This window comes from Mixophyes fleayi, chromosome 9, assembly GCF_038048845.1.
Source record: "Mixophyes fleayi isolate aMixFle1 chromosome 9, aMixFle1.hap1, whole genome shotgun sequence".
In the NCBI taxonomy this organism is placed as follows: Eukaryota; Metazoa; Chordata; class Amphibia; order Anura; family Limnodynastidae; genus Mixophyes; species Mixophyes fleayi.
The window spans coordinates 18,368,337-18,383,966 of NC_134410.1; the positions used below are offsets into that span (position 1 = coordinate 18,368,337).

A 15,630-nucleotide genomic window follows, 5' to 3' on the forward strand; every position below is an offset into this window, starting at 1 on the left:
TTTAAAATGTGGGGACAGATTTATAGTCGGGGTAGGGCATGTCCTAGATCAACTTTAAATATAAGTGTAAAAATAAAGCTATCATGTATTTGTGTGCTAGATGAAAAAACAGATAGTATTTAACTTATATGCAAAATAATAAACTAATTTGCACCCCTTGCATTGTAACATGGTTTGTCCCAGAAAGCATTTACTCCTTTTTTTGCCTTACTTTCCTTAATGTCTCAGTCCTAGTGTGTCAGATAGAAGCCCACCTTAAGAGGAGAGAGGAACCACTGGGTACCACTAGGGAGCCTCTGGACCAGGGTGTCTTGAACTACACTGAAAACTAAATTTTTAGTTTTTGGTAGCGTTATCTCTTAACAAATGTCAATTAATCCTTTAAGCTCTGGAAGATATTTTAGTATTGGAATCCTCACCACTATCTGTGTGGAGATTGTATTATTATTATTATCGTTTATTTGTAAGGCGCCACAAGGTTTCCGCGGCGCGAGAAGGTTGGCTATAACGCCAACAATTGAATATGCCCCTATGTTGTTATGTTCTCCCAGTGTTTGTGTGGGTTTCCTCCGGGTGCTCTGGTTTCCGACCACAGTCCAAAAAAATACTGGCAGGTTAATTGGCATCTTGCAAAATGAGCCCTACGGTGTATTTGTGCAGCATGGAATTTAGACTGCAAGCTCCAGTGGGGCAGGGACTGATGTGAATGATTCATTATTTTCTGTAAAATGTTGCATAATATGTAAGTATTAAATAAAGTTTAACAAATAAAAATGATGTAATGCTTGTATGTCACAGAAACATGAAGAATCCTATGAATGCAAAGTTTCACGAATAGTGGTAGAAACAGTGAGTACCACAGGCCCATGGCTTGTATACATTAGGTACATCTATGGAAAATCAAGAGTATCCTGTGCTACTTACTGAGTGCATTCACATATCTCTGGTATAGAGTTGTACGTTACAAATAACAATGCAAAACTGCTCAAACAATGAAGTGCAAAAAAGTAAATAAAATACTTATCTTCAAATGTTGAGGAAATCCATGTGTCACAATAAAGTAATCCTTCCCTTCTTACAAAGCCCCCCCTAGCAGGGGCTTGCTGCTGACGGCTGCTCTGATTGTGTTTTAAACACAATCAGAGCAGCGGGACAGCACACTGCCAATGCTGAGCATACTGTGCAGCCGTCAGCAGCCTTAGAAATTAGAAAGGGGGTGGGGCCTAAACCGCCCCCCCCTTCCCCTAAAATCGCCCCGGGTAGAGTAGTTGCCTAGATCCACCCCTGAGCTGGACAGCAGTTCTAATAATGTCTCACTTTGTCTGCAGATGGCTAAAATGTAGTTTCAAACTACAGACTTTCTTTTAACATCAGTATACATGTATGGATGGGAGTAGGAGAAAAACTATAAAATATATAAGATGTATTAGCGCACATCATGACATGAACATTTTATTTGAATACTTGCATTCCTGCACATATGCCTGCAACTGTTATGGTAAATGAAATATATTAGTTATACAATGGTCATGTCTTAAAAAGTCCAGAACTATATTCAAGGTTTGCTCCATCTATCATACATGTGATTGTTCTATATTTATGTATTTTTTATTACAGCAGTGGCCTCTCTAGTTCTCTTTCATCAGAGATGGGGTATCACAGGAGGCATTAGAGAGAGGTGCAGGAACATGAGGGGAAAGAGGTGGGGGACACAGGGCAAATAGCCTTGCATTGTCTAATATACTTTTATATTATACAATATAGTGTTATAACATATCTAAACTTAATTTCACACTCCCCTAAAGCAATTCAGTTCCAATGCCATACCAGCACTTCTAAATTCCCATTTAGACCACTATATGTGTGTGTATATATATATATATATATATATATATATATATATACCTACACATACTCAGTGGACACTTTATTAAGTACTCTTTTCAAGTAGGTACCCCCCTTTTTCCCCATTTAGACCACTATATGTGTGTGTGCGTGTGCGTGTGCGTGTGTGTGTGTGTGTGTGTGTGTGTGTGTGTGTGTATATATATACATACACACACATACTCATACTCAGTGGACACTTTATTAAGTACTATTTTCAAGTAGGTACCCCCCTTTTTCCCCAGGACAGCCTGAATTATGCATGGTATGGATTCAACAAGGTGCTGCAACATTCCTTAAAGATTCTGGTCCATGTGCTACATGACAGCATCACGCAGATGCTGCGATTCTTCCATTCTACCACAACCCAAAGATACTTTGCTGGATTCAGATCTGGTGACTGTGGAGGCCATTGGACTACACTGAACTCACTGTCATGTTCGTAGAACCAGCTTGAGATGCCATTAGAAGATGGATAGACTGTGGCCATAAAGGGATGAACATGGTCAGCACCAATACTCAGGTAGACTGGGGACATAAAGGGATGAACGTGGTCAGCACCAATACTCAGGTAGACTGTGGCCATAAAGGGATGAACGTGGTCAGCACCAATACTCAGGTAGACTGTGGCCATAAAGGGATGAACATGGTCAGCACCAATAATCAGGTAGACTGTGGCATTTATGTAATGTTCAATTGGTACTAATGGGCCAAGAAAACAATCCCCACTCCATTACACCACCACCAGCCTGCACTGTTGACGAAAGTCAGGATGGATCCACGGATCCATGCTTACTCCAAATTCTCACCTTACTATCTGCATGTAACAACAGAAATCGAGATTTGTCAGACCAACAATTTTCCAAATTTTAACTATACAGTTTTAGTTGAACTTGTGCCATCTGTACCCTCAGTTTCCTGTTCTTAGCTGACAGGAGTGTAACCCAGTGTGGTCTTCTGCTGCTAGAGCCAATACACTTTGAGGTTCCACATGCTGGTGTTCAGAAATACTCTTCTGGTCATTTTCCACTGCCCTCTCTCATTAACAAGGTGTCTCCCCCACAGAACTGCCACTCACTGGATGTTTTTTGTTTTGTGAGAGAGAGAGAGAGAGAGAGAGAGAGAGAGAGATCGGTGACATGAGTTGAGGGACTGACATGCAATGACCTCATGTCTATAGCAGCCAATCAGATTCTAGTTCTCATTTTGTAGAAGGTACTAAATAAATGACAGCTAGAATTTGGTTGCTACAGGCAACATCTCCACTTTTTGAAACCCGCAGTTTAGTAAAATATACCCCTATATTTCAGTACATTACAATGATAAACATTAGTACCAGGAGCTCACCAATGTAGCTACTGAAAATGTTCATCTTTTGTTCTATTTTTTTAATCATGGAACAATAAATATTTTATTTTTAGATATTTATCTATTACAGACTCTTTCGAATCTATGTTTGCAGCTACTTTTTCGACTACTGATTGCATAATGTCTCAAGCTATAGTACGTACTATACCTTGTAACCCAGGGCGCGAGTATTTAATACTTTTAATTTTGGATGACTATTTATCTTAGACTCCAGGGTGCGGCTCACACTGTTAGGTACATACATTATATTAGAGGACATGGGGTTAATCTTTTGCAGACTAAGCAGGATTTGTCTGGCAGCTTTTAACGCATAAGCGATATGTTGTTTGCAAGCAGTTTAATGTTTGCCAGCAGGGTCACCCGGCGTTGTGTGGTCCGATTTGTAATGTGTAGCTAATTATTTGGTAAATAGACCAAAAATGCTATTTAGAAAATAAGATTTGTTGCTTTGTTGCATTGTCGTTATGTCGTGTTGTCGTGAGGTTTTCTTCCAGCAGTCAAACAATTGTTTTCTACCAAACAATTATGTTTTCAATATTTGTTGCTCTGACGCTTTCTTGTATTGTCGCGTTGTCGCAATGTAGACTTTTTCGATACTAAATAACTATGTAAAATTTGGCAGCTTTACCTTGAGAGCTGTGGAAGATATTCGGCAGCAAACAAACAAAGAAACAAACTTCTTCTTTTATATAGATATAGAGTAGATGGAAAATAACACTACACATAAAAAGAGACAGAAATAAAGACAAACAGTAAATAAGTACAATAAAATGGAATGAGACTGAAAAAATGGGTAAATATAAATTGAGAAACACAATAAAACAACTGAAACTGACACTTTTCTAACAGGCTTGTCACAGAAAATAAACAAATATAATAAATAAATAAAAACTGAAAAAGACATATTGATACTAACACATCTGTAGATTTACGGCCCATGCATAACTCTGATGCATTTTCTGCAACGTCTTAAAACACGTTCATCTGTAACTTGTGTGTGGAGCACATTCACCCACATTTATAATGCAATTGGGATAAGTGTTATGTAGTAAATGCAATCGGAGATGTGATACCAGGAGACAAAGGAGAGAGTAAATGAGTCCACGGAAACAAATTAACAAGCAAGAGATCGATACAGTGAGGAATAAATTGATAGAGAATGAAAAATGACAGGAAGGAAAGAATTGAGACAGGCTCGTATAGACGTAAAAATGAGACAGGCTGAAAGAGGAAGAAATTAGACAGATTTGTGGAGAAATATGAGACAGAGAAATAGAAATAAAAGAGATAGACTGATATGGAGGATACATGAGACAGGCTGATAAAGAGAAACAAATGAAACAGACAGAGAGGACAAATGAGACAGCTTGATAGACAGAGATGACTGAGACAGGATACTATAGAAATAAATAGATTATACAGTAGGGAGCAATGAGACAGACTGATAGAGAGGACAAATTAGACAGGCTACTATAGAAAGAAATAGATTAGACAGATGTGTACAGTAGGGAGGAATGAGACAGACTGATAAAGAGGACAAATTAGACAGGCTACTATAGAAAGAAATAGATTATACAGATGTGTACAGTAGGGAGGAATGAGACAGACTGATAGGACAAATTAGACAAATAGGACAAATCAAACAGCTGGATAGAAAGATGAGACAGTTTATTCTATAAAGAAACAAATTAGACAGATTTGTGCAGAAAGACAGACAGGTGTAAATGAATAAGATAAATACAGAAAATAATAACTGAGAAAGATGGATACATAAAGCAATAAATAACAGTCATATAATAACACAGACATAAAGGTATAAAAACAAAAGGAAGATTGGAAGGGGGGGAGAGAAAGTAATATGACAATGCTGAATGATTCACTGTCCCCCCCACCCTATAACTGCTGGGTAGCATGTTTTGGGATAGAAATAAACTGGAGCCATAAACAGTCGCACCCATGGGTGTAAACTCTATGCTCGCCTCTCACACCCTAGTGAGACATGCTTTGTCAAGCTCATCCAGGTTACACGCCAAACCAAAAGATGTGAGATCTCCTCCCAGTGAGACAGTCATATAAATAACATTAACTTGGTGCTAAAGAGATCCTGTGTTCAGAAGAAAGTGACCCCAAACGCCAGGATGATCGTATTTGGTACCCCCGGGGTCCTCCTCTCCTGGGCTGCTGTTCTCTGTGTCTGTAGTAAGTAGGATTGTCTTTATTTTCTCAAAGTCATAATTGTATAAATCTATATATATGTATAATTCAGTAATTATAATTTATTCTATTTAGGTTATAACTATAACTGTGGAACTCTACACTATTATAACCACAGATTGGCCGATTCATATTAATCTATTTTCCTCAGTTGCTCATACACAGAAACAGAATATATTTTTATTCCTATGAATACAATTTTTTTTCACATAAATCCTGTTCTTATTGTTCTCTGACCAATTAATCAAAAACATTTTAACCTCAATTTATTTTTATTTATTTATTTAAAAAATAAAATAAAAACAAAATTACAAAAATAAGGGGTACATGGGGGACTACTTCTGTTTTATTTAACTTAAAAATTGTGTTGCACTCGTTACAGGGACATTTAATATTACATTTTGCTCTGATAGGCACCACATTTACTTACATTGTTGAATAGATAAGAGTAGTAAGACTGAAAAAATGCAAAGTTCCATAAACTTCCACTTTTCATCAATACTAATTGTGTAGATACAGAAGTGCAACCGTGCAACAGTTGTACTCAGATAAACTGGATCAAACACTCACATAATGTCCTCTACTAATTATAACTACAGATAACATTTCTTATCGAAGGCATCTAATCATTTATTAAATTATGTTAGTGAATTTGCCATCACCGCTTCATGTGGTAAGGAATTAACCACCTTTACAGTAAAGAACCCCTGCTAACACCCTTACAGCAAAGAACCCTTGTAAAGATAAAATTTCTTCTAATTGCAACTGATGACACCTGGTTCTCTATATGGTTCTTTGTATGTAACGTTTGTTGGACACATTTTTTACCTTGAATATATTGATTGTTTAAATCATGTGCAATTAAACCCCTTTCTATGCAACCCAAAATTTTATCCTCCTTTGCAGCCACTGCCTGGCACTGTGCTGCTGCTCAGCTTTCTGTTTATTACAGTTGCTTTTCCGTTTCAGTTTTCCTCCATTGTTTTCCATTTAATGTACAAGTAGCATAGTCATCCCACAACCTAGGTGCATAACTACAGTTACCTACATTGCATTTCCTTTAAAAGAGTGTACAAAATGTGTGCTTATCTGTGTCACTGTACACAATTGTTTTATGATTTAATTTTTACATTTTCACTTTCCAACCTTTGCTAAACAAAATATCAGGAAACTAATTACACCAGATTAAATCTTAAGACACATATCCAACCACTCACAATCCACCAGACAGCTCTCTTATCTTAGTACTTTGCTAATTGCAGTTCTGTTTATCTCAGTGACAGTGTTAGTTATTTGTGTAGTTTAGGAATAACTCATTCTCTGTCCATGGTGCTGAGAGGGTTGATGGGATCTGACTAAAGATTACTTCTCCTTCCACCTTATGAGTATAATAGTACTTATTGTTTGGGAGCGCTTGGTCCACCCTTCCCCCTAAGATAGATATGCAGTTTCTATTACATGATGTGTTTCTTTGATTTGGTATTTGGAGGCTGGAATTATAGTCAGGCACTGAAAGTAATGTGGTTTCCTATTGCCAGACTCAGGGACAGATGTAACAAGTCATGATGGGGAGATTTTGTACTATGTCCGTACCAGTTTAATTTAGCTGGTTAATATACTAGACTAAGGGTGTGTCATAGCAGTTAGAACAGAAGCCACGAGTGGGTTGTGGGGCATTTTGAGAGTAAAGAGGGCAAAACAAATCCACAATTTGGAGGATAGGTTCCTTTGTTTTATGCCTTGAATTTTCCTTTGTCTAAACCTGATCCTGCTGCCAAAAAGACATTCAGTATGGACATGGAGAACAGTGACGGAACTACCATTGGTGCAGCAAGTGGGATGCATCGGGGCCCATGGAGATAATGGGGCCTGCTGCACGGGGAATTAGTGAGCTGTGGGTCCCGGTTTGCTCCTCCCCGCTTCTCTGCACCGGGGCCTGCAGCTCAATAGCTCTGTTTTTGGTAGAGATTATATTTATAGGACTGCAATTCATATATTCCTGCTGTAATTGTGTCAGAAAGTTGCCATTTTTTCATGCCCTGCACCGTTGTATATATTAAGCACTGAGATACCATAGAACTTCTGGTATTGTGACATAATAAAAGTGTTTTTGTCATCAATGTATTTGCATGTTTCAAGTCAAAAAGCACAGGCATCCTTCTCTAATATAAGGAATATATTAAAAGTGCTAATAATAGTTATAAAAGTACAGTTTTGAATAGTCTCATGTAAACATATTGTAGACTTACCAGCTTTGTGGACTCTTGAATTATTATGTTATATAGAATTGCTTGGAAAATGTTCAGGTTCCAAAGCTGGTGGAGTTTATCAATTGTTTGTATTTTATTAAACTCCACTAGTGTGATTTATGTGTGAATGTTTGTGAATGTATGTGTGTTTTATTGCTTCTGTCGAAGGTGGAGAACTTTAATAATTTGACATAGTTATTTAGGAATTAAAAGTTTATTTTTTACTGATTGTACAGCGCTGCAGATTCTGTGGTGCCATCTAAATAAAAATGATGATGATGATGATGATGTGGCCACGGAACTTCTTGATGACCTCAAATATTATCATTTGCACTAGGATATAAAGGGGGGGGTCTCAAGACTCTGCTAAATATTTGTTTTTTTGTCTTTACAGACGCTGCTCCACTGTTGTTATGCAGAAACCCAAGCGACAAACTGGAAGGTCCTTCTGGTAAGTTATGTGCATATACTGAAGCAATTACACTGATTACTAGAACAATATTATGCTGATATCATGTTTGCTTTCACATTTAGTAGAACAGCATGTGTGATGTCATGTACTGAAGTCTATTTATCAGGGGAAGTAGACCATGGGATTCTACTACCTGTCAGTGTCAGCACTAAAATTCTGTACAACTTGAAACTAATCAAAGCTTCCTATCAGATGCGATATACACTGAATCAATTCTTGATGGAAAACAGGAGACCCATTGTAACAGTATTTCGCAAACCCAGTCCGCAGGGAGCCCTAACAGTGCAGGTTTTCCAGGGAAATAATTATACCACCTGTGGATTTGCTAAAATGTGTCAGTCAGTAATGAATACACCTGTGCTAAAGCAAGGAGATATGGAAAACATGCACTGTTAGGGGTCCTGAGGACTGGGTTTAAGAACTACTGATCTGTAGTCTTTATTCATTCAATATGACTTCTAGTGACTGTTTTCCACAGGGCTTGTTTATAGGAACATATGTTCCAGGTCATTGTACAAAGCGTTACTGACAAAATATGAATATGAGACTGACTACTTTTAATAGTTTCCCTGAGAAATCGCCCCTGTTACACCCACTGTAAAACCATTCCCAGGCAGATTTTGAAATGTTGCCACTGTGCATGTGAGGTTCATATCAGTCTTGTTCCTGGCATTCCTGTTTTTAATTGGCATAGGTGTGGCACAAACCAGCTGGCAGTCATCAGTTTCTGCATGAAATCCAGAATAATGAGATTGTCTGATTCAAGATGTAACTTGGTGGGGGCTATTTACAAACAGCTCTACAAAAGTGCCAAGAAACCTAATTAGATTTATTTGGTTGTGATAACTTAACCTCATCTATCCTGGTTTTCGGCCAAGGGGTGTGAGAGAGACGGAAGAGCTCTGGGAAAACGGCCGGACAGAGCAGCCCCTGGGGTTCTAGTTAGGGCTCGGGAGCACTGTAGGAAAATGTTTTTTTAGGTAGTAGGGTAGCTTTAATATGCCTTTTCATAGTGGGCCAACTTGTGTTCCAAGTTTAGCCGTCTTTTCTCCAGTGCAGGTTGGCACAAGATTTACAGTCTAAGCAATTTCACTATTTTCAGTTGTTTAAACTTTTTTACTTAATTTTCTGCAGATCCTATGGCGCAGTACCCTCAGTGTGATGGTACACCTGGCTACACCCAAATTACAAGGGTCTCTCTTGGTAAGTGTTATGCAAATCTGGTGGAGGGAGAGTCTCACATATCACGCTTTCACCTTTGTTCCTTAGTGATGTATTGCTTTCTAGTTAATTGATAGACAGCATCCTATAGAAGTTCAGTTCAGATAATCGCTGCCTCCACCATGTGTATATGACAGCTTCACTTTAATGTGATACTTCCTCTGCTACTATAGTAAATTCATACAATACTTCCATTCATTTAGAGTAGCCAAGGAGGGACATTTAGAACTATTTGTGAAATGTAAATCTAAATGTTGTATTCTTTATATTAAAAAGACCATTTAAAATGTGTGCACCTACTCTTAAAAAAAGGCAAGCAGAGAAAAGAAAAGAAAAAAAAAAAGCTGGAAAGTATTTAGAAGGATGGCTGGATAATTGGGTAGCATCGGGAATTTAATCTGTCAGTAACACAGCCTTTGAATTGGTTGTTGTAGGTCAATTTGGATCCTCTGGAGGTTCTATTGGATCTGCAAGTGGAGGAAGCGGCTCGCAACTCACTTCCATCATTAGCAGCAGTGAGCACTCTAACACTGTGATACGAGGAGGCAGCAGTTCAAGTGGTGGAAGTTGGCAAGCTGTAGGTGGAGGAAGTCAATTTGGCCAAAGCGGTTCATCTTCTGGATCAGCTGGTGGAGGAGGCGGAGGTGGTGGAAGTTGGCAAGCTGCAGGTGGAGGAAGTCAATTTGGCCAAAGCAGTTCATCTTCTGGGTCAGCTGGTGGAGGAGGCGGAGGTGGTGGAAGTTGGCAAGCTGCAGGTGGAGGAAGTCAATTTGGCCAAAGCAGTTCATCTTCTGGATCAGCTGGTGGAGGAGGCGGAGGTGGTGGCTTGTCTCATCAAAACTCTGTCAACATGGGATCAGTGAATTTCGTTCCTCCACGTGGAGGAGGTGCTGGTGTCATAAGCGGAGGCTCCTTTGGCCATGGCGGTTCGTCATCTGGGTCAGCTAGTGGCGGTTCATTTTCAGGATCATCTGGTGGAGGTGGAAGTTCGTTCGTAGCATCAGCAGGCGGAGGTGGTGGCTCATCTCATCAAAACGCTATCATCCTTGAATCAATTAGGGTTGGATCTGGAGGATTTGGTGGAGGAGCAGGTGGAGGCTCTTTTGGTCAGGGCAGTTCATTTTCTGGTTCTTCTGGTGGCAGTTCATTAGTTGCAAGCGGTGGTTCATTTTCTGGATCATCAGGTGGTAGTGCAGGCTCGTTCTCAGGATCAGCAGGTGGAGGCGGAGGTTCGTTTGCAGGATCAGCAGGTGGAGGAGCTGGCTCTTTCCAGCAGATTCATGGTGGAGGTGGAGGTGGAGGTGGAGGCGGAGGTGGAGGTTCCTTCGTAGGTGGTTCATTAAACCCACCAAGACTACCAGGTAAAATATTAACATGTTTCTATTTTGCATTTTCCACATTTAATTTTTTTTATTTGTAGATATTTTTTAAATGAATCATTACTAGGCCGAGATGAGTCCTTTATCACATTTTTCCAAAATCACAAATGTAATGTGTCAATCAGACATTTGCCTTCATCAGTCCAACTCTTGTTGCTATGGGTAGTAAAATATTAAATCTTTGACTCTTTTTATAAATAAGAATTTTTACACTTTTAGTATAAATAGTGATAGTATCCTATCCTATAACATTATTGAAGTATCTAATCCAAGAAAATAACTGAAACTAGATACAACAGACGCTATTTATACATTAAGTGAAAACAAATTGTTCAAGTGGACATTTGAGCCTTTTAATTGGTGTTGTTAAATGGATGTTGTTTTCTGAATAAGTTTACGATTGGCATGAAAAGACAACACCGATTGACTTGTTCTTAAGATTAGCACGGAAGTGTAAATGCACTTTTAGGTTTAGCTAATTTTTCCACTTTAAATTAGCATAATTGACGTTTGTTGGACTAATTACAGGTGGAATAAACCCTAAAGATGTTCCAGTATCCAAGGGATGTAAGAAAACTTCAGAAGGAACATGTAAGACTTACATTTTTTTTTTTTAATCATTTCCCCCTTCTGCGAATGTATGCTACTGTACTGTGTAGGGGGGGATTCAGAAGGAATTCTAGTACTATTAAAAAGAAAGATGACTCACGCCAATATAACTAAATACAAGGACGAAATCGCAAAGAGGAAGCCAGATATCTTTGCAGTAACAATGCCTACTACCTCTTGGACTTGAACCTGTTCTTAAGTTCCATCACCAGAAGTCTTGCTGTGGTCTCGAAAACCGTGGGACGTTCGGTGGCTACAGCAAAGTCTACTGGTGACTGCATGTGGCTATACTTAAGAAGAACTGTCCTAACAAATGTTATTTGATGTTTTAGGCCTCATACCCATGGGAATTATAGATTAATTGTAAAGCTATTAAAAACACATATCTAAGCTACTATTTACTAACGTTTTAGCGCTCAATGTATCCTTCTCAATATTTTGCATGCGGTAAGCACAAAAAGAGAAGAAGCAGTGCTACCATAAATATGCCAATGGGTATGGTAATATTACAAACAAAGAGCCGTTAAACACACCAATATCATTATTCACCAAGGATCGTTTTTGGAAAATCTCGGATTTTCCAGCAATTTTTCCTGTGGGATTTAAAGCAGCACAAATTAAGCCCTGTATATATAGATGTTTCAACTTGAATTATACTGAAGTAAATGTCATTATGAAGCATTTATTCAGTATTTATAAATTAGATAAATCACTGGGGCACGCAGTATTCCTTCAGAAAATACAGACATAAGATTATATGATGTTAAAGTTCTTTTAGTGAACAGTATAGACTTATTCTGTACATCTCTTGGAATTTTGTACACAGTCCTGTTTAATTAATGATAATGTAATTTTTACAGTTGTTCACAAAAAAGAGGATGGCTTCAACCAGATCTCTCAAAGCCATGGAGGTGGTGGTGGGTCCTCCCAAATCTCCCAAGGTTCACTTCATCCAGGTGGTGGTGGTGGTGGTGGAGCAGTAGGAGGTGGTAGACCTCCAGGTGAGTGACAATAAGGACTACGTAATTTTCAAATCTGACTCTACGACATCAATTACCTACCCACAGGAATTTCTAGTCTTCTACATTTTCAAAATCTATTTGGAATTATCCCAGAGCAAAATAACTGTCACCATAATATCATTTTCAAATATGGCTACATGATGAAGGTAACTTCATTAGAAAATGGTATTGGTTTTGTGACCCGGTTTTTGTACTTTATCATCTTCCCACAGTTGAGACGGACATCACTGTATGCCGCAGTGATATCACTGTTTCTTTTCTGGTCAATTGTAGTCTCCTTAGTTTTGGTTCAATATTTGCTTATGGACAGAATAGAGCTATTTTGGTAACATAGATACATTTTTAGGTGCTTGCACGTTATTAAAGACGCACAATAAATAATATGCAAAAACATAAATTCAAGTTTTCATTCTGTTTTATGACTCCCCACTCCATCCACTAATTCCGGGACTTTGGCCTTCAGCTTGCTCAAGTCAGGATAGCCCAGGTAGCCAGGCCTTGAGATGCCAGTTGGCTTCTTAGTGGCAGCATTCAGGGACTACCTGTAGCTCTTTGTCGAAGCTCACAAAGAAAGTTTCCAACCGATAAGTAGTGGGATGCTGCTGAATGCAGCAAATTGTGAAGGACCACCAATGTAGTAGCATGGTTAAGGTGGTAGAGAGCTACAAGAGTTTTAATAAAAATGGGAATCACCATGATAGTACTTGGACCACAGACCTTTCAACCTCGCACCATATATGAAAATAGTGAAAACTGTAGCCTATAATAGGCTTAGAACATCTGTAGCTCTCCTTCTGCTGTGCACCTACAACACTTTACCCCCTGCCCCTGAAAATAAGGAGAGTGCAGCTGTATTTTTTTTTGTTTAATATAGCCTGCAACTTAAAAAGGACCTTGTTCTTTACAGCCCAGCTGAAACACATACATGGAAAGTATGATGTATTGGAGACTCGCTATATTAAAATGTGACTACTGTTAAGACAATGTTCATTGTGTTTTTATAAAGTTTTTATAAAGTGTTTTATTTGGATACAGGTTCTTCACAACAAATTCCTCAGTCGGGATGATAGAAGCTTGATGGAGCATGTAGTTAATATTTGAAAAAGTAAGTTAATGTGTGTCCTACTGCACAGAGGAGGAAAATTGGAGTTGAGGGGTGAGGGATGGAAGCAGTTACAGGATGAGCAGCACAGCAAATGAACAAACACCGATAGGCAAAGGGAGTGCAAAGCATTTTGGATGCATACACATTGCTTCATATAGAGGTACATAGGACATCATAATCATTCTACATCAGTAGGACAGAAGCCTCACATTACTATTCTGTGCTGTTGGGAGGCCCTGCTCATTCCATTGTCTCCTAGTCATGAAGACCTACCCTCACTTTCTCAATAAGAATACAGGACAGCCTTAGTATCTGATTGGCTAGAGGTTGTTTTATCCCCACCTACTTCAAAATTGGAGACACACAGATGAGCAGATGACGACTGACAAGAAGAAAAGATGCTCTAAGCTAGACCTAAACCTAAGTTTATGATACAACAATTTAGGGGTTTGCCCTGCCACTACTGGAAAGACAGGAGAGAAGGAACTATAAGTACAGGGAGTGAACACACCTACACAATTACACTGGCAGGGCATGAGTGTTGTTATCTGACCCATACACAATCTCTGCAGCATCATTGAATAGAGTGACCCAACTAACAGTCTCTATGTCAGAAGCCAAAATCAGACGTCAATGTGTAATAATGGTCTTTTTTCTTTCGCAGGAAATAAAACGTCAACGTCCAGCGACTGCCGTAAATGCAAAACGTTTTAGAAGGTTAACACCAAATAAATTGTATATAGTTATTTTTGTACAAATTCTCCCGTTTCCTGGATCCAATTCCCCATTCCCTGCGTATGCAAGGCATTTTCAGTGAGCAGTGTATAGATGTTTTCCTAGATAAATCTCGACGCTTGTTCCCTCCGGAGGTATTAGGATGGCAGTTGTTATTCGTCGTTTTTTTTTTTAGTCCACCAATCTTCCTCCGAAAGCGATTTGTGCCAAATTTTGTGTATTTTTGTATCTCTTTGTAAAAAAAAATATGTTATGTCTAAATATCAGTATGTGCAATAAAACTTGCAGAGGATGTGTCATAAAATGTGGTCTCATTCTATGAATCCTACGCTTGATTCTATGTTGGATGTAGAACGAATAGTTAAGATTCTAAAATTAGGATAAATGCGGCTACAGAGGCAAGTGATGTCTTAATGTTCACAGCACAGGGCAATACACATAAACTAAGGCTTCCATTCATTATTGAACATCAGTATATAAATTATATAATGTACAGTAGATGATAAGTTAAGACCTATTAGAAGTCACCCAGGAACATTTTAAGAAATTAGTGGGACTGTGTGTAAGATTAGTGCTTGCCCCCTCATTATACATACCCCAAACATTTTTGAATAAAAAATGGAGACCAGAGTGAAGATGCCAGCAGTCACCAGGAGAGCTTGAGATCACATTACATGGGCATGGTCGTGTCACATTGGGGGCATGCCACATACTCAAGGGCCATGCCCAGCAAAATATAACAAAAAAGGGACAAAGTAGAATGCTGATAAAGGGAAAATTATGCAGAGGATAAGAAAGATACAAAGTGTGACAGGGGAGAAACTGAGTAAGGAGGGGAGCATCAGGGAAATCAAAGTGTTAGATAAAAAGTCTAAACTGCAGGTTTGAAAAAGTGGAGATGTTGCCTATAGCAACCAATCAGATTCTAGTTATCATTTATTTATTGCATTCTACAACATGACAGCTAGAATCCAAATTGATTGCTATAGATAACATCTCCACTTTTTCAAACCTGCAGTGTAGTAAATACACCCCTAAGTGGGAGGGAGTGGATGTTACTTTGACATGTACCACTTAGTTAAACATTGTTGCAAACCAAGTACACCCCTTCATAGAAACAATATTTCCTGATGTAAGTGACCCATTTCAGCAGGATAATGCGCCCTGCCAAAATTGCTCAGGAATGGTTTGAGGATCTCAATCTGATTGAGCATTTGCTGTGATGGGCTGGAAAAACAAAGTCCAAGCCATGGAGACCCCACCTCGCAACTGACAGGATCTGCTGCTAACGTCTTGGTGCCAGATACCACAGGACACCTTCAGAAGTCTTGTGGAGTCCATGCCTCCACAGGTCAGAGCTGTTCTGGGGGCA

General features: G+C 38.9%; 1 protein-coding gene across 1 annotated transcript; it reads left to right on the forward strand.

The window, feature by feature from the left end:
* The first annotated feature begins 5,298 nt into the window (after positions 1 to 5,298).
* On the forward strand, positions 5,299 to 14,562 carry LOC142102110 (uncharacterized). Its single transcript, XM_075186734.1, has 8 exons — positions 5,299 to 5,451; positions 8,110 to 8,166; positions 9,322 to 9,390; positions 9,843 to 10,769; positions 11,316 to 11,378; positions 12,257 to 12,397; positions 13,454 to 13,523; positions 14,188 to 14,562. Exons 1-7 carry the CDS (start codon positions 5,391 to 5,393, stop codon positions 13,483 to 13,485), a joined length of 1,350 nt encoding a protein of 449 aa, XP_075042835.1. The 5' UTR covers positions 5,299 to 5,390; the 3' UTR covers positions 13,486 to 13,523; positions 14,188 to 14,562.
* Positions 14,563 to 15,630: the final 1,068 nt, after the last annotated feature.

Excerpts from the sequence above, each read along its gene's own strand:
- LOC142102110 (XM_075186734.1), top strand. The coding sequence starts at position 5,391 with ATGATCGTATTTGGTACCCCCGGGGTCCTCCTCTCCTGGGCTGCTGTT. Across the intron at positions 8,167-9,321 it reads CAAACTGGAAGGTCCTTCTG|ATCCTATGGCGCAGTACCCT; the intron begins GTAAGTTATGTG and ends AATTTTCTGCAG. Across the intron at positions 9,391-9,842 it reads AATTACAAGGGTCTCTCTTG|GTCAATTTGGATCCTCTGGA; the intron begins GTAAGTGTTATG and ends TGGTTGTTGTAG.